At 45.6% G+C, this 19,534-nt stretch overlaps 1 protein-coding gene and 1 non-coding gene across 2 annotated transcripts; one reads left to right on the top strand and one right to left on the bottom strand.

Annotated features, from left to right (window-relative positions):
• The first annotated feature begins 244 nt into the window (after positions 1-244).
• Positions 245-3,287, top strand: LOC149334133 (uncharacterized). The gene has a single exon (XM_089556198.1). It carries the CDS (start codon positions 471-473, stop codon positions 3,183-3,185), a length of 2,715 nt encoding a protein of 904 aa, XP_089412324.1. The 5' UTR covers positions 245-470; the 3' UTR covers positions 3,186-3,287.
• A 12,676-nt stretch (positions 3,288-15,963) lies between these two features.
• On the bottom strand, positions 15,964-16,036 carry TRNAM-CAU (transfer RNA methionine (anticodon CAU)). Its single transcript has one exon. It is a non-coding gene; the product is annotated as a tRNA-Met (tRNA).
• Positions 16,037-19,534: the final 3,498 nt, after the last annotated feature.

The following is a 19,534-nucleotide window of genomic DNA, read 5'->3' as shown; positions in this document are numbered from 1 at the left end:
TCGATATCTGCAGCGACGAAAATCTAAAAAAAAAGAAGCGAATAATATAGCTACTTTATTATGAAGGAGGGACGCATTTCTAAGCTAGAAAGTACGTGCAACAGTGTTCTGAAAACGCTTCAGGCCATCAGATTTTATTATCGACTGGGCATGGCAGCATCGACAGAATGCGGAGCACTAATCCGTTTGTCTTCCTTGTGCAGCTATGTGGCCTTCTTGGATGTTTCAACGGTGGCTGTCCGGACATCAGCGTGCTGAACCTCTCTGCGCATGTCCATCTTTCAACGCATCAAGACATCGATCAAGAAATACGCCCACCAGCATTGGAATCTTGGCATCCGTATCATCATTCTTCGGCAACACGTTCTGATTGCCAGGAACCTGGACTGCAGGGGGCATCACAGTGCACTCAAGCTATAAATGGGACTCACGCTCGTTTTGCAACCACTGGGCATGGCAGCATCGACAGAATGCGGAGCACTAATCCGTTTGTCTTCCTTGTGCAGCTATGTGGCCTTCTTGGATGTTTCAACGTTGGCTGTCCGGACATCAGCGTGCTGAACCTCTCTGCGCATGTCCATCTTTCAACGCATCAAGACATCGATCAAGAAATACGCCCACCAGCATTGGAATCTTGGCATCCGTATCATCATTCTTCGGCAACACGTTCTGATTGCCAGGAACCTGGACTGCAGGGGGCATCACAGTGCACTCAAGCTATAAATGGGACTCACGCTCGTTTTGCAACCACTGGGCATGGCAGCATCGACAGAATGCGGAGCACTAATCCGTTTGTCTTCCTTGTGCAGCTATGTGGCCTTCTTGGATGTTTCAACGTTGGCTGTCCGGACATCAGCGTGCTGAACCTCTCTGCGCATGTCCATCTTTCAACGCATCAAGACATCGATCAAGAAATACGCCCACCAGCATTGGAATCTTGGCATCCGTATCATCATTCTTCGGCAACACGTTCTGATTGCCAGGAACCTGGACTGCAGGGGGCATCACAGTGCACTCAAGCTATAAATGGGACTCACGCTCGTTTTGCAACCACTGGGCATGGCAGCATCGACAGAATGCGGAGCACTAATCCGTTTGTCTTCCTTGTGCAGCTATGTGGCCTTCTTGGATGTTTCAACGGTGGCTGTCCGGACATCAGCGTGCTGAACCTCTCTGCGCATGTCCATCTTTCAACGCATCAAGACATCGATCAAGAAATACGCCCACCAGCATTGGAATCTTGGCATCCGTATCATCATTCTTCGGCAACACGTTCTGATTGCCAGGAACCTGGACTGCAGGGGGCATCACAGTGCACTCAAGCTATAAATGGGACTCACGCTCGTTTTGCAACCACTGGGCATGGCAGCATCGACAGAATGCGGAGCACTAATCCGTTTGTCTTCCTTGTGCAGCTATGTGGCCTTCTTGGATGTTTCAACGTTGGCTGTCCGGACATCAGCGTGCTGAACCTCTCTGCGCATGTCCATCTTTCAACGCATCAAGACATCGATCAAGAAATACGCCCACCAGCATTGGAATCTTGGCATCCGTATCATCATTCTTCGGCAACACGTTCTGATTGCCAGGAACCTGGACTGCAGGGGGCATCACAGTGCACTCAAGCTATAAATGGGACTCACGCTCGTTTTGCAACCACTGGGCATGGCAGCATCGACAGAATGCGGAGCACTAATCCGTTTGTCTTCCTTGTGCAGCTATGTGGCCTTCTTGGATGTTTCAACGTTGGCTGTCCGGACATCAGCGTGCTGAACCTCTCTGCGCATGTCCATCTTTCAACGCATCAAGACATCGATCAAGAAATACGCCCACCAGCATTGGAATCTTGGCATCCGTATCATCATTCTTCGGCAACACGTTCTGATTGCCAGGAACCTGGACTGCAGGGGGCATCACAGTGCACTCAAGCTATAAATGGGACTCACGCTCGTTTTGCAACCACTGGGCATGGCAGCATCGACAGAATGCGGAGCACTAATCCGTTTGTCTTCCTTGTGCAGCTATGTGGCCTTCTTGGATGTTTCAACGGTGGCTGTCCGGACATCAGCGTGCTGAACCTCTCTGCGCATGTCCATCTTTCAACGCATCAAGACATCGATCAAGAAATACGCCCACCAGCATTGGAATCTTGGCATCCGTATCATCATTCTTCGGCAACACGTTCTGATTGCCAGGAACCTGGACTGCAGGGGGCATCACAGTGCACTCAAGCTATAAATGGGACTCACGCTCGTTTTGCAACCACTGGGCATGGCAGCATCGACAGAATGCGGAGCACTAATCCGTTTGTCTTCCTTGTGCAGGTGAGCAAAAAGTATGAAAAATGTTTTCGTTCTAATGATCTATTCCTGTTGGTGCTGCCGTGCCCTCGGCTTTGTTGCTTGCTACAGGTGTTCACATTGTGTCTGAGGAAATTATTATTGCTGGCCGGTGACATTGAATCGAACCCAGGCCCTGACATGACCCGAATTTTACAACAACTTAATGATATTGCAGTCGACATAAAAGATATGAAAGAGAACAGATTACCGAACATAGAGAACAAATTAGATGCCCTGTCCAGGCTTGAGAGCCGAGTAACGTCCTGCCAAGAACAGGTTAGTTGTATGAGTACAACGATTGAAAGGCTTGAAGCAAGGCTTGAGCAGCTTGAAAATTATAGTAGGAGGTCAAATTTGATCATATATGGCATCCCAGAAACTGAAGAGGAAACAAATGAATTGCTTGAAGAAACCGTAAACAAAGATATTTTTCATGATATTTTAGGACTCGATCCTATCCCTATTGAGCGGATACATAGGTTAGGTAAACCGGCAATTGACAAAACACGTCCTGTAATCCTAAAGCTTTTAGACAGTAGGCATAAAACTGTGGTACTCAAGAACGGAAAGAAACTAAAGGGAAAAGATTATTCAATCGGCGAAGACTTTTCAAAGAACGTTCGTGAACTAAGAAAGAAACTATGGGATAGCGCGAAGCCGAACCGAGATAAAAAAGAAAGGGTTTCCTTGGTGTTTGATAAGTTATATATCAATAATATTCCTTACGTTTGGGACTGCGAAAAAAATGATAAAGTGAGGGTTCAAAAAAACGACGGGATCGGCGCAAGTCGGCCCGTGACGCGAAGTTGTACGCAGTTGCGAAACCGCTCACCGATAAAGTGAGTGGTTCATTTACCTCAGCTTCTTTCTTCACTAAGACAGATAGCTTGTCTTGCCATAGTAACACGGGCCAATCTAGTATAAAAAGCTTGAGAATAGTTAACATTAACGCACGCAGCGTTGCAAACAGGAAAGACTCGCTTGAACTTAAACTGCTGGAGTTCGACCCACACATATCAGTCCTGACGGAAACTTGGTTACATGACGACTTAGCAGATGACCTGGTTTTTCCTCCTCATTATAAAGTCGTTCGCAAAGACAGGACCTCAAGGGGTGGTGGCGTAGCCATTCTCTTAAAAGACTCTGTAGAATGCGACCTTGTATATGATGTTCCTGACCTTGAATGCCTTTGCATAAAAATTTCTTGCTGGGGTCATTCTTTCATCCTGTATGGTTGCTACAGGCCACCAGATGCCACACCCGACTATCTTATTAAGCTACAACATCACCTGTCTGATTTCCAAAATAAGAAAATACTGTTAATAGGTGACTTCAATCTGCCAGATGTGTGCTGGGACCGCTTACAAGGCGGTGCTAAGTCTGGGAGCAGTGCAGACGTTCTGTTTGATGTCATGCTTACTCATGATTTAGCTCAAATTGTAAATCAACCTACTCGTGTACAAGGTACATCTTCCTCTATACTAGACTTAGTTTTTGCTAGCCGTCAATATTCTATGCATACTGTATCGGTCGAAACAGGCATTTCAGACCATCACCTCGTAAGCGTATCGATAGATTTAGTTAAGTCCCCTTACCACAAAAAAGCCAGTCATGTACGTTGTTTCAAGGATTATTCTAGGGCTGATGATGCCGCAGTGATTGAACATATGGAAACTTGTTTACCGAGCTTCGATGATAATGATGATGTCTGCAAGCTGTGGGAGCGATTCGTCGAAATGTGTCAATATTGTCTAAATGCCTTCGTTCCGAATAAACGCAAAAAAGTTCACAAACGCACACCTTGGATGACGCGGAAGATTATTCAACTGAAGCGAAAACTAAAAAGATCTAAGAAAAAAAACCACCAGTTAAGTCAGATTGAAACGCTTAAAAATAATCTTGAACGTGCGGTTCGTGAGTCAAAAGACTTGTACTTTAACACAACGTTACCCAGTTTTGTTAAAAATGACCCAAGTAAATTTTGGAACTTCCTGAGTGACAGCAAGAAACATATCTCAAAAATAAAAGCGGAGGGAGATACTTTGACTGATCCGATTGACATTGCACGCTATTTTAATTCTTTTTTTCACAGCGTATTCTCTGAAGCAGGTGTACAAATTGTACAAAGCGCATCATATTTTCCTGTATCGGAGGTTGACTTTGTTAGCCTCCCTGGTGTATTTGCTTTGCTTTTAGAACTGAAACCTAAAACTTCTTCTGGTCCTGATAATTTATCAAATGTATTTTTGCGACGCTATGCCGAAATAATTGCGAAGTTTCTTTTTGTGTTGTTTAAAAAATCTCTGCTGTCATCAAAACTTCCGGTTGAATGGAAGACTGCTCGAGTTGTTCCCATCTTTAAAAAAGGTGACTGCACATTACTACAAAATTACCGTCCTATTTCTTTAACTTCCGCATGCTGTAAAATGCTCGAACATATTATTGCTAAACATATTAACAAATTTCTTGAAGAACACTCCATATTAAGCGACTTTCAGCATGGGTTTAGAAAGGGCTATTCTACAATAACACAATTAGTTACAATAGTACACACTTTTGCTAAAACACTGGATATGAATGGTCAAATAGACACCATATTTATGGATTTCAGCAAAGCATTTGATAAAGTTCACCACGGAAAACTCATTCAAAAACTAAAAAACATTAATCTTCCAGACATTTTAATATCGTGGATTCAAGATTACCTCACGAATAGAGTGCAATTTGTTTCAGTCGATGGGTGCAGCTCCAGTTGTCTCCCAGTCACCTCTGGGGTGCCCCAAGGAAGCGTCTTGGGGCCCTTGCTTTTTCAGATTTACATCAATGATATTGTTAATGTGGTTACTCCAGGAACTCATATTCGCTTGTTTGCTGATGATTGTGTCGTTTTCCGTCAAATTACGTGTACTAACGATCAAAACGAACTTGACCAGTGTCTTCGAAATGTTCTTGATTGGTGCAGCGAGTTTTCCATGGTTCTTAACACTGAAAAAACAGTTTCGATGCAAATAACACATAAAAAGAACCCAATTAACCACGTGTATACACTCGGATCATCAACACTAAAGCAGGTTAATAGCTACAAATATCTAGGTGTAACAATCACAAGCAGTCTTTCCTGGAACTCACATATAGATAACATATGCTCCTCTGCATTTAAAAAGCTGTGTTTTCTGAGGCATAAACTAAGAAATTCACCTTCTCACGTAAAACTGCTAACGTATAACACTTACATGAGGCCAAAGCTTGAGTATGCTTCGGTTGTTTGGGACCCATTCACTAAACTTAACATATATAAATTAGAAAGGGTTCAAAGAAAAGCTGTTAGGTTTATCTATTCCAAATTTAAAATCACCGACTCCCCCACTGACCTCATGGCGGCTAACAATATTGAAACACTTGAAACGCGAAGAGGAAAATATCGCCTTGAGTTTCTTTATTCTTTACTTAACCATAAGTTTGCTTTGGATCCTTCACAGTACATATCCCCTTTAACCACACGTTATACCCGACATCATCACATTCACTCATTGACACCGTATTTTGCGAAAACTGACTGTTTTAAGTATTCGTTTTTTCCGCGGACAATATCCGATTGGAACCATGTTATGACATCGTAATAGTTTGCAATATTTGTCTCCTCATTTTTATGTATATTTCTTTTCATTGTGTTCTGTATCTTTTGAGTTTTAAGAATATATGCCTGTCCTGCTTGGACCCTGAAAAGGGTCTGCAGTATCTACTAAATAAATAAAAAAATAAAAAAAATCGTTGTGGCAAGCTCCAACAGCTTGCTTCGCAACAACGCCATTTGTCCAAGTTTGGGAGTAAGCTAATTAAGTTTCGGAAGCAACTGAACATGCTAATTTCGCCCCTGCACACACAGCTTGACCAGCGTATCGAATCCGTGCATGCACCTACAGCTGTAGCATCTTACTCTAATCAAGCCGCCGCGGTGGCTCAGTGCTTGTCTGAAAAAAAAAACAGCTGCGTCTTTGCTTACAATATTTTGAATTATATGTGCATGCCTACTTTCCTCTTGTTAATGTCGACTGACTGCGTCTTAAGCAGGACGAGGTTTCAACGAATTGTGGCGAAAATCAACCGACGCCGGGCTCTGAAACGGTGACGTTGAAAACCGCGGATGCGCATTGCTCATTACAGTAAAGGAATCGAATTACACAGCTGGTCGAAGGTCTTGTGTGATTATACTGCAATGCACGAAGCTCCTGGCGTCGGCGTGAACGAAAGTTCGCACTGTCACAGAAGTTTGTCAACACACGTGCGCACTCACCGCAAAAAAACTGCTCGCTACCCTACCAGATGAATTCGCGTCGACCTGGGAATAAAATAGCCTTGATAATGCGTGATGCTTTAACTGGTGCTTTAATGCGAGCATTAAAACGACAACAGCACACGGTCACGGTTCGACTTTCCAACCCACTTTCGAGTGCCGATTATTGCGATCATGAGCGCCAGACTTCAAGCGAAGCTGAGGACGCGGTAGGAGTAAGCTAGCGCTTATTGAAAGCACCTACATTTGGTCAAAGATCAGCTGTGAAAACAACGCAGCAGCTGAAGCTTGCCTGTTGAAATTCCACTCGCAAGAAGAAAGTACGCATAGCAAACGATGCACCAGCTCGACGAGCTCGACCGAGCCAAGATATAAACCGGAAGTTGTGGGCGCGGTGTTGCCAGACCGCCAAGCAATTTCGCATATCGTCTATTCTACCACACGATGCGGACCCGCTGAACATGAATGTTTGTTTGTTTTTTAACAAGAAACTCTGACATTGATTGATTGATTGATTGATTGATTGATTGATTGATTGATTGATTGATTGATTGATTGATTGATTGATTGATTGATTGATTGAAAACATCTTTATTTTCTGAATATTCGTAGAACATGTGGGTGGGCAGCCTAGTCCGGTAGTCCACTGGTTATTGCTGCTGCGCAGGCCCTCCCCGCCCGCCAGTGCTGACGGTCAGGATCATCGCTGAGCAGAATAGCCTCCCACTGCTCCTCTGAGGGGTTTGGAATGAGGTCCACTAGGGGATTAAATTGGCATGCCCACACCATGTGGTAGGGGTTAGCTACCTCTCCACAGTGTGGGCACTGCGGAGAGTATAGTGTAGGGTACCACTGGCGCAACTTAGCTGGCGTTGGGTATGTGTTGCTTTGTAGTCTCCTAAGGGTGTTCTCTTCTAACTTAATGAGCGATTTATGCGATGTTGGGTACTCCTTCCTGGCTGTTCTGTATGGCGCGAGATTGTCAGCATACACTGCTAAACTCTGATACGTTTCCAACCAAATCTTTTTAAACACAACGTTTCGAAGTCTGCTAGGCTGCTACTTCAAGGATTACTGGGGGCTGAGGTTCGCGTCTTTAACTATGCATGGTGGTGCTTTCCTTCTTTCGGCCCCTTGCTACCCCACCATGAATATTTGCCGCAGCCCCCAGTCACCCCTGAAAAAAGAGCCCACCCGGCGGCTTCAAAACTTTGGGCTTCAAATTCAAAAATATTTTCTTGGAGACGTGCCAGAGTTTATTATAATTTATTAAACCCAATCAGACAGGTAGTTCTGTCGAAATGTTTAGTTTTCAGTTGTTACTTTTGAACGCCTAAAAAATGTATAGATACTGTCGAGATACCTACTCCTAACATTTGTTTACTTCACTTTACTTTATTACCTTAAAGACCCCACTTTGGGGGTATTACATAAGGGGTATTACAAGGAAAAGCAACCTGACCGCACCTCAGACGTCTAATGTCACGGCAGTAGGTTAACATGCGTCTATCTTAGGATATCTGAAAATTATTCTAAAATTGAATTAATTGCTCTTGTAGTCCTCAGCCTTTTCGCACTTTGCTAAGCTGCGCACTGAAGTGCTCAAAAAATGATGAAGGCTTTCGGTACGGTGCGAGCTAATGCTATGGCCGGCTGAGAAGCTCCTTGAGACTTCAATTGAAGGCTCGGCAGTACGCGGCCCACTCGCGAGTGTCTGAGCCCATTCCAAAGGAATTTTACTGCACAGCGGCTTGTTATGTATCGAAAGGCATGCGTCTTACCATCGCGTCTCATTTGCGACGCCGTGCATTTATGCGAAGCGAGGGTTTAAGCTCACTCTCTGAATGACGCAAAAAAAAGTTTTGCATTTAAAAACAAGTGTAAATGTTATCATATTTTTCCATGATCAATTGCAGCTGTTCAACATAAGCGTTCCTTCAGCATTGGCACACTAAAATCAAGCGTGCCTAACCTGGATCACACGGTGTCTCCATCAAAGAACATGCCCGCGCCATAATGCCCGGCCGTCAGTATCAATATTGCATTGGCAAATACTGCTCCCTGTTTCGTCAGCACATCCCGTGGGATAATTACTTGCCTTCCACGGAAATGGGAGAAAGGCTATTGGAGGAATGGCCCATAATCCTGTATGTCCCTCCGAGCAACACAAGCAGCAGAACTGTATCAATCTCTGCGTATTCAATCAAAGTAGCTTACCCAGATTGTTTAGGCATTCATGTCCTATCTCCTGTCTTGAATGGCCTGTGCATTCTCAGGCACTGCACTTCGGGTGTAGGGCGCGAAAACATCTGCGCAGAAGTAACCGCTTTCACGGCAGCTGGTGAGGCAGGCAGCGATGGAAAAGCTGCGCTGTTGTCTGGAAGTGCCAGAACTTCCCCACAGCACGCGGGAATTTCCGGAAATGTTGAATACAACATTGCATGAAAACTCAGACCTATGTACTCCCGTGGAAAGCGAATGTCAACGGAATTGAAGGCCATGCTCCCGCGAGAAATAACTGATATAAAAGTGTCATTGCCTAATGTGTCAACAATGTGTTTTCCCGATGTCTACATGACACCACTGACTATTACCACGAACCTGGCTTCGTATCCGATCGATTCGGCGCTGTATTTTTGCTTGACGGCTATGCCGTATTGTCTCTTCGTTCTACATGTTTTCGGGACACATAACATTCGGCAGGGACAACTCGGGACAGCGCCTCCTTTATACTTTCTGTGCCTGTGCGAACGCTCTCCCCAGGCCGTCGGGCGCCGGCTCCGCCGCCGCTCGCGGCTGCCGCAAGGCGGCGCTGTGTGAGTAGAATACGTCGCGCGCGGCGGGCGCTCGGCTACTGCTGATCGGCCGCGCGCAGTACGATTCTTGTTTCTTTTTCAAGAATCAGGCTGGGCGCACTTCTGCCGTGTCATTTTCAGCTGCAGGGCCAACCATTACGTTCATGAAGAACGTTTATTGGTGGTTCGTGCTTCACGATATCAGCAACACGACGCAGCCCATACACCAACATTTTCCGGATGCTCGCCAATTCGACGACAGTTCTGATCCGTGGCTTGAATGGCTTGGAATCACTTTACTTATGTATTTAGAAGGGCTAAAAAAAAAAAGATCTGAGCATACCCGTGAATTTTTCACAGACGAAACCTATCAGACAATTCTGATCACTACCTATTCCACAGTGGCGTGTGTCAAATATCTGCTGACTGAAGAGAAGTTTTTTTTTTCTTCCTCACCAGAAAATTCAACAGCGATCCAATTGAATCCCTGTTTGGTAGTTTGCGAATGTCATCCGGGTGTAACAGCATGTTGGATGTTCTGGCTGCAATGTCAGGTCTCGAAAAGCTACTGAATACCGGGATCGCTGCGTCTAATTCAGCATCCAATATTGCCCACAAAGAGTGTGCTTCGATGTCAAGACTCCTACCCGCTGACGTCCTTTCTTCTGCGCAACCAACTTCTACTTCAGCTCCAAAGTCTCCCCTGACGACGACTGTGCAAGCAGCGCCGAAGCTGTCGAGAGCAAGATTGGTGCTTCAGAGGCTTACTACCACAATTTTGCCACAGAACCTGCCGTCGATTCAGACCTAGGCTATCGCTTATGTGGGCGGTTATATTGCGCGAGTTGTTGGCGAGCACATGGATTGCGAGAACTGCCTTACTTTGTGTACGAAGCCGGTTTTAGCAACCAGCCACTCCTTCAGTTCACCCGCAGCCAAGACCGGGGTGGGCTGCTCTACCCGTCAGATCAACTTCTCTTCTCGATACATTAAGAGCTTTTGCTGACCGCGCCGTGCAGGACGATCAGACCTTGAAAAAGCCTCTCACTACATTAGTAGAGCACGCTGTACCAGCTCTTTGCGCTTCAAAATTGCTGAAGTGCAAGAGCGATGGCATCAGCGAGCTCGTGAACCTTATATCGGTTCGTTTCCTGAGGCCGCTTCCCTGCAACTACGCATTCAATGTCAGTGACAAGCATGACGTAGTTAAACATTTCGCAAAAAAGCCCCTTTCGCGAAAGTACGCGAGGCTCTGAGGATGACGTACGTTTTACTGCCGTGTACAAGTTAGCCTCCACAATAAATACTTTTTTTTTCGAGTTTGAGTAAGTGTTGACTCACAACGCACTGTTATTGAATATGTGAACCTCTATATCTGCGCAGCGTTATGTGCAGGCAGATGATGCAGTGTCTCACGTTACATAGCTGGTGGCACTGACATCAGGGCGCATTTTTCGCGCGTACCATACACGCTCAAGTTGAGCGTCAACGATGCGACTCGAGACACCATGCAGTCTTGCAGGAGGTGCGCGGCAGATCAATTGATGAAACCACATGGCAAAGCTCCACATTTTCTAGCGCCAACTCTGGCTTCGGTGGCGACAATGGTAACTCTCGAAAACTTTACGGAGGAAACGTGGGATCAGGTACCGCTTTGGAAGCAGTCTAACGTCTTTACGTGCTACTTATATGAGTAAACAACAGCACGCAACGGAGCTCTTCCAGAGCCCAAGCTTTCAGTATTAGCTGCTGTCAAGCACTGCTTTCAAATAACGACCCTCAGACAAGCGAACTTAAAGGTGAGAGAACAATTTTCCACGCAGTGGATTTAAGCAGGCGCGCACTGTCATATCAGCGCAGCAGACGACGCGCGAGCGCATTGCACAGCAGTAGCCGCGAAAGAAACGACTAAAATGGTCCAGTTACCCTTAGCGACAAGTGCTTCCGAGCTCCCTTTTAAAAAAGTTTTGATTGTACTTGAAACAACATGAATGCAGCCAAAAACTCAACGACAGAACAGCTGCGAACGGTCTGCGTTTCTATGAGCGACGGCGCGGCAGTGATCCTACTCCGGTGGCGGCGCGTGGCGGCGAAAGGCCGTACTAGCCTCGACGGCGGGCTCCCATTGTTCGCCTCTCGTTCTCCCAGGCACGAGAAAAGGACGATTTATTCAGGACCACAGAGCAGCTATCAGTCGTTTATTAAACACGCAACTTTTTATGAACGAATAGTCTGCGTTGATGTCCCTAATGTAAGAGATGGGCAACACTTCGACTTGTAAGCAGCGTAATCAGCACAGAGTGCTTCAGCTGCGTTTTTGCTACTGAGTCCTGACTTATATTAGTGGCAGTATCCTAATATAAGAGTTTTGCTGCTGTATGCGTTTTAGGAGAACTTGGCGGCTCTAAACGCTGTTTGAAGAATCGCACCTTTACGGTAGGAATTTGACCGTAATGTTTGGTGAGAATCCAATGTAAGGCGCCTATATCGCTTTAGGGGCTGTCTGCTGGTACGCACACTATAAAAAATTGCCGACGATTACGTTACTTCCTATTGCCAAATTTGAGCGTAGCTCACTGCTTTTCAGCTTTTCTATAGACTGAGGTAAAGAATTCGAGCAAGTCATGTGTGTACAATTAGAGACAACTTATTTTTCACACCTATTCCTTCTTCAAGAAACACTCCACTAATAGGTCTTGATTTTCGTGAAGTAATCTTTGTGATCAGAGAAATAGGCGGATATATGCTCGACTTGCTGCACCAAAGCCTGGTTCTCAAAGACGAGGTCAATGCAAGTATTTCGCGAGATTGTCACAACAGTGGGATGCGTTACGAGCGAGAGAAACGGGATGTTCTCTCACATGAGTGGTAAGGAATTCCTGTGTGTTTGTCTTCATATGTACATTAAAGTCCCCACCCATCCTGCCAACCTGGCAGGTGTCAGTTAATGGTTGATAGCGAGAGTTTGCTCACTGTTGTCAGCGCTAACACATACAGCCCACATCTCTCTCTCATCACCCCCATACGTACAAATGAGCGTGATTCTGGCGCCCACTGACCCAGGGAGCCAGTTATGCGCACTTCCTTTCCTTACAATGATCGGAGTGTAAAACGTGGTCAACGCCAACGGCAATGAACACAATGAACGCCGATGACCTATGGCTTCAGCGCCGCGTTTCTGGCACAACGTTGTCAATGCCGACGCATGCCGCGCACACCTGTCACTACAGCCACTAACCTTAAAGCAGGGTTGAGGTGTCCACTGTTCTAAGAGGGCAGTTTCGCGCCGTCCTTTCTTTCACTCCCACCTTCCTCCCTTCCCTTTCGACGCGGTTCAGGTGTCCGCCGAGATATGTGAGACAGATACTGTGCCATTCCCTTTCCTCAAAAACCCAGTTACCAATTATTTTCCCTTCTGCTTTCCAAGCTTCCGCTCCATTGGTTTCGCAGCTTAAAGTGCGACTCAGGCGTACACTGCTATAGTTACAACGAAGAACGGCGACGGCGACATACAACGGCGACGGCGTGGCCGCGAAACGCAGAAACGGGCGCAAAAGAGCTACGCTCTAAAAACAATTCGGTCCAACTATTCTCTGAGTGGACAGTCTTGACCAAACGTAACCGAGCAGCAGCGACGGCAGCGGGAGCAGGCTCTCAGAGGAGCGGCGAAGCTGCGGCCCCGGCGCTGGCCCCTGGTCCCCGGCTGCGAGTGTAAACTGGTTGACGTAAGCCCGCGCTGTCGCCCTCCTTCCTTGGATGATAAGGAGTAAGCAGATAGTATGTGCGGCGAGCAATTTCGCGCCTTTGCACTGCTGTCATATTGAGCAAGGGCGCAGGATTACTCAGCCAGTTTACACTCGCAGCCGGGGAGCAGCGGCCAGCGCCGAAGATAGCAGCGCCCAAGCCTGCTCCTGCCACCGGCCGGGCTGCTCGGTTACTTTTGGCAAAGATGATACGTGAAAGCATGAAATGCATTGCCGGAGTGGCCATAGGCGCCGGGTGGAGGGGGACTGCAGAGCTAAAGCCTCCCCTCCCCCGAAATTTTGCCGGTGGTGCTTAGCCCCCCCCCGCCCCCCCCCCCCCCCCCCCCAGGCCCTACAGCAGACTGACCGATAAAGTCAGGGGGCAGCATATGTTCTGCTACGGACCGGCACATTCACACGGGCGAGGGGGAGTCGCCGACAGCGTTGTCGCTGTTTCCAGCCGCGCCCTTCACGACAGGAAAGGCGAAGTATGTTGAAGTGAAAAAAACGCGCAGCAAAGCAACATAAACTTGCTCCGTCAGCCACTTTATATCAGCGCCAACGTATCGTTTGGGACTTCGTGATCCCCAGCACAAAGCTCACGTGAATCCCTGCCACGCCAACACTTTTTATTCGATCATGCCACGTGCACTAAATGACTACAACCACCTTCCTATAAACCCTGGGTAAAGCTTGTTTTTCTTGTTAACTTCGACTTTTGCTGTGGCCTGAACCAGCGAAAGCAAGGCACCAAACGGCCACCCTCTTCTGTCACTACAGGTAGCTGGGTTCCCGCTGAGCTTGTCATGCAGGTCGAGGGCATCTCCTTTGAGATGCCCTCGACTAAAGGATACTTTCGTTAAGTCGTTTCCTTCTTCATCCAATGTTATCTAATGTCCCTAACTCCAACTGTGCGATCGTTTTGCAATGAATGCCACCGTCTTCGACTTCAAAGGCATCATATGGATTACCGATTTGAAACTAACATCTCCTAGAGGAATTTATGGTATAAATGGCAAATTTATACGAAATGCTAAGGAGTATACCGTATTTGGAAGAACTTCTTGCTGGGCTAAATGGTGCATGTTGTAACAAAAGAACTCTAGAGCAACCAAGACGAAGACAAGAAAGGACCACACAGGACTAGCACTAAGTCCTGTGTGGTCCTTTCTTGTCTTCGTCTTGGTTGCGCTATAGTTCTTTTGTTACAGTACTGTAGTTCTATCATGAAATGCATATTCTCACAGATGTATCATCATGGTGCACTACTGAATGCAGTAAGACTGCTGTAGTCATACCAGCTTATACAGCCGGAGATAAACAGAATCTAACCACTGACCGATATCTTTGAGATCAATAGCATGCAAAATAACGGTAGATATATTTACACATCTTGTTAGTTTCATGCAGGATAACAGTTTCTTCTCTCTAACAGAGTATGGCTTCCGAAAGTTTTTCTCTTGAGACATTCAACTGCTTTCCTTCACTTACGACGTGAACTCCTACTTGGACTCCTCTTTTTCGTGTGACTTCCTATTTCCTGACTTTGATAAAGCATTCGATAAAGTTAATAACTCACTGCTGTTACATAAGCTAAGTGCGCTGAACATTTAGCCTGCAGTTCTTAGCTGGATTTGTGGATTTCCTTCTTCTAGTGTTGAATTTTTCAGCATTAATGACGCTGATTGCTCTACTGTACCACTTCGTTCTGAGGTTCCTCAAAGATCAGTACTCGGCCCCCTTACCTTTCTCTATCTTCTATACGGAGGCAGGGACGGAGACGAATCTGGCCACAGTTCTTTAACGTGCGTGACATCGAACAAACGACGAGCGTTTTCCTTTTTTTTCGATGTTTGTGTTCTATAGATTTGTCTAAGTAAACGGTAAATAAAAAATAGCTACGACAGCCAATTGTTTAATGCGTCACTTCAGAAAGCTATAGGTTCACAATGGTTTGGGTTCGCATATAGCTGGGGGTACTTTGTTAATATTTTATGGTATACGACTGCCTCTTGAACCGAAATTCGCTTATCTTTCGCCTTTTGTACCGGCTTCCATTTGACCATAATTTCGGTAAGATATTCGACTCAGGTTACCGGAAATTTGAATTAAAAGCTTTTCGTTTCCAATTAGATCAGAACATACAAAAATTTCCAACTCCTACGTTTCGCTTCAAACATTCTTCAGAACTCGATGGAGCACCAGGTTTTGGTGCGCATGAGACCTAAGCCTGCGGTGCAACAACGACCATTGCACTGGCGTCACTTCTTTGAACGAACGCTGAGGACAACCAAGCCGAACGTTTTTCTGCGGAAAATGCGACCGTCTGGCCTTTACTGGCTCTACTGGTGTCATTTCGGCTGTGAAACAAGCATGCACTTGTGTCTGCAACGGTGCTGCAGTTTCACTGTTGCAATCTGTACGGCTTCTTTGTAACATTCTTGGTTCAAATTAGGCTCAAGCACCTTGTTCGGCAAGGGGACATTCCCACAGCGACTCGTTTGGCTAATCTATTTTGTCGCCGAATAGAGGAACTTCGAAAACTGCAGCAACAGATCCCAGTGCTGGTTGCCGCATATAATCAAAGCAGCGTGAAGAAAAATGAACAGACGCAGATGTCGACTGGATGGGTGCTGAACCTTACGGTACACTGCCCCATGGAGCTGATTCGCACTGGCCCTAACTTTGAAATAACAGGCTTTGTATAGTGCGAATAGACAAATTGCTATGGAATGTGTACTTACGAAAGAAATCTCGTTTATATTGTGAGTAAAAAAAATCACCCCGCCTGCCCCGGGTGAGGATCGAACTCACGACCTTCAGATTATGAGACTGACGCGCTGCCTACTGCGCTACCGAGGCGGATATCAGTGACCGCTCAGTAAAGTGCATTTATGCACAACCGAACAAAAAGAGAAGCTGTTTTAAGTACTTTTTTGCTGTGATTCTTCATTAACTAACACAATAAAGCCTACGCCTCATGAGAGCTTTGGTTCTGGTAAAGAGAAATGCCATTTGGTAGTCCGATGTGATTGCATTCTTCACCTGCTCGGTCTTTGAGGGGAAGAGGTAGAGGTTGGGGCAGTAGGCAGCGCGGGCACAGTAATGCCCGTAGGTAGAGACCCGTAGGATAGAGCTTGGAGAAACCATTCATTTTTTTAAAGCAGACACGACAGGACACAGAAGGAAAGACAAACACGGCGCTAGTTACAACTAATCCATTGAAGGTAGAAGCACAGCATATATACCCACAAACCTGCGCAGGCGCAGCCTAACAAGTACCAGGAAACTAGACAACAGAAAGTTTTCACACTAATTGCGATATAAAATTGGATATATATGTCAATTATGGATATGGATATATATGCCGTGGTTCTATCTTCAATAAATCAGTTGCAAATAGCACCGTGTGTTTCTTTTTCCTTCTCTCTCCTGTCCTGTTTGCGCTAAAAAGATGAATGCTTTGTCAGAAAACTAACTAGCCCAACATCTTACTCTTGTAAAGCATGAATTAGACAAAAAGCATTTGGACCTATGGCTGCAATCTTTTTTGCCTACGTTCATGGGAACACCCATACTTCAGAAATGCATTATGATTAACGCTGAGAAACCGAACTGTTGACGCATTTGATCAGTCTAAACTCTCCTAGTCAACAGATCAAAGATTCTGGTTTGACCGAAATACGCCTTGTGCTTTTAAGCCCATTGTGTCCCCTGTTATTACTCAAGGTGGATCAAATGTTTAGGGGAATCCCCCAAGGTGGAGCAAATTTGTAATAAGGGAGTAATTACTCATTGGCATCCACCCAAGCGCAGCCATACGGCTACAAAGGAAAGCTATACAGCTTTGGCTGCGCTTGGGTGAATGCCAATGAGTAATTACTCCCTTATTACAAATTTACTCCACCTTGGGGGATTCCCCTAAACATTTGGCCAACACTGTTCCCACTTCGAGTTATTGATCAATTCGCTCTCGCCCTACCATAAGCTTGTCGTCCCGGTTAGCTCAGTTGGTAGAGCGACTGCTCCGATGAAGCGGTGGTCCTGGGTTCGAGCCTCGGACCAGGACGAATTTTTCTTTAACCACGAAGTTTCTGAGAAAGCTGTATAGCTTTCCTTTGTAGCCGTATGGCTGCGCTTGGGTGGATGCCAATGAGTAATTACTCCCTTATACTCAAGGTGGGGTCAGCGACTCATTTTCCAATAATTTCACCCTACGCATGAAGACCACCAGACCAGGACAATACTCGTACTCATTTAATCACCGGTGGGTACCAGACGACACCTTCTTAGTAGTACCTTGGAAGAGATAAGATAGCTATTCAGAGCATTTTTAACTTGAACTTCTTTATTGTACTATAGTAAGTTGCATCTAACATCGTGTGGGCCGTTTCTCGACCGAGAAGGCACGGCCAATTACAGCGAAGTTCATCAACGATAAAGAAATTGAAGCCATTCTAAGTAACGGCCGCAAGCTAAAGGAAACAGATTTTGGCATCGGACGTGATTATTCGCTTGCTGTCCGTAACAAACGCCGCCAGCTGCTGCAGTTCTCGAAAACGATTAAAAAAGATGGTGACCGCGCGCGCTTGGCTTTCGATAAATTGCATATCAATAAGGATACGTATCTGTGGGATGTCGCCAGTGGCTGAGCGGTGCCGGTTAGTCTTTCCATGACCGACTGACGCCTCACCTTTTCAACGGCCGCCTCACCTTTTCCAGCGTCTTCATCATCCTCATTGAACACTCGTCTTAATTCAGAGAATAGCAGTAGTTTCCTTTTCACTAATATCCGAAGTGTACTTTCAAAATCTGTTGCCCTTTCTTCCCTCGTCGATTCAACGTGCGCTTCACTTCTGATATTAACTGAAACTTGGTTGGACGATTCTATTCCGGATGCTAACATTCTTCTCAGTGAATCCGAATTTTTCTTTTTTCGTTGTGATAGGAAAAATAGAAAAGGGGGTGGCGTCCTTATTGCTACAAAGAAACAAATATCTGCTGTCCCGATCACTGTCAGTACTTTTCTTGAATGTGTTTGGATACGGTGCAAAATCGGTATTGCTGATGTTGTTATTGCTGCCTTCTACCGACCGCCAGATATGACTGCCACATTTTCAGGTGAATTTCATAGATTATTGAGTGACTTATACGTGCGTTTTCCTAACTCCATTTTCCTTGTATTTGGTGATTTTAACTTCCCAAACATTGATTGGCCTAATCTTACGGTTAACCCCCGTGACCAGGAAGCTCACATGTTCCTTCATACCTGCTTAGATTTTTCGCTTGTTCAACTTATCACTGATCCTACCCGCCGCTCCACCACAACGGCAAATATTCTTGATCTCGTCCTAACAAATAACCGTGAGGTTTGTTCCGATATCTTGCATTTACAAGGCCTATCCGATCATGACATCATCACCGGGTACATCACTCGTCCATTCGGTAAAAAGAAAACATCCACTAAGCGAATTCATTGCTACAACCGCGCTAATTTCGATGGGATTAACTCTGCACTGCAATCATTTTCGGAGGACTTCCTAGCTCACTCTTCATCTCGCTCAGTCGAAACAAATTGGAAATCACTTAAAGACACATTGACTAATCTTGTTGACAAGTTTTCGCCAGTCATCACCATCAAATATCATAAAAATGCACCATGGTTCACAAATCGCCTTCGTCGTCTTAATAATAAGAAAAAACGCTTGTACTGCCAAGCAGTCAAAACAGGTCTTCCATCATCATGGACCAAGTACAGGCCTTGCGATCACGAATATCAGTCACTGCTTAAAACAACTCATCATTTCTTCAGTCACGACCTGTCCACCATGTTAACCAATAACTCTCATAGATTCTGGCGCGTCATCAATCCGAGTACCCACCCCGAAACCGTACTAACTAATCCTGACGGTGATCCAGTAACTGAAACTGAGTGTGCACAGCTTCTTAACGACGCATTCGTCTCAGTGTTCACCCATGAAGACACCACTTCCTCGCCCATGTTACAGCCATCTTCCGTCACTTCCATGCCAGAAATTATTATTAGTGAATCAGGCATTCTTGCCCTTTTGAATAAAATCAAAGTTACTACTAGCTCTGACCACCTTGGATTTAATAACAAAATACTAAAGAATGCCTCTCTAAACCTCTATCAAGTATTGACATCACTGTTTTCACAGTCATTATCATCTGGTACAATTCCTGACAACTGGCGTAAAACGTAAGTAACACCCATTTTCAAATCCGGAGACCGCACCATTCCACTTAACTATCGCCCTATCTCATTAACCAGCAACATCTGTAAACTCCTGGAACACATAATTCATACTCAAGTAATTAATTATCTAGAGGAGCACGATA

Source organism: Amblyomma mixtum, chromosome 8 (genome assembly GCF_055824585.1).
Source record: "Amblyomma mixtum isolate Tamu chromosome 8, ASM5582458v1, whole genome shotgun sequence".
In the NCBI taxonomy this organism is placed as follows: domain Eukaryota; kingdom Metazoa; phylum Arthropoda; class Arachnida; order Ixodida; family Ixodidae; genus Amblyomma; species Amblyomma mixtum.
Note: the sequence above shows the minus strand (reverse complement) of the source record. Positions and strands in the feature narration are given on the sequence as shown.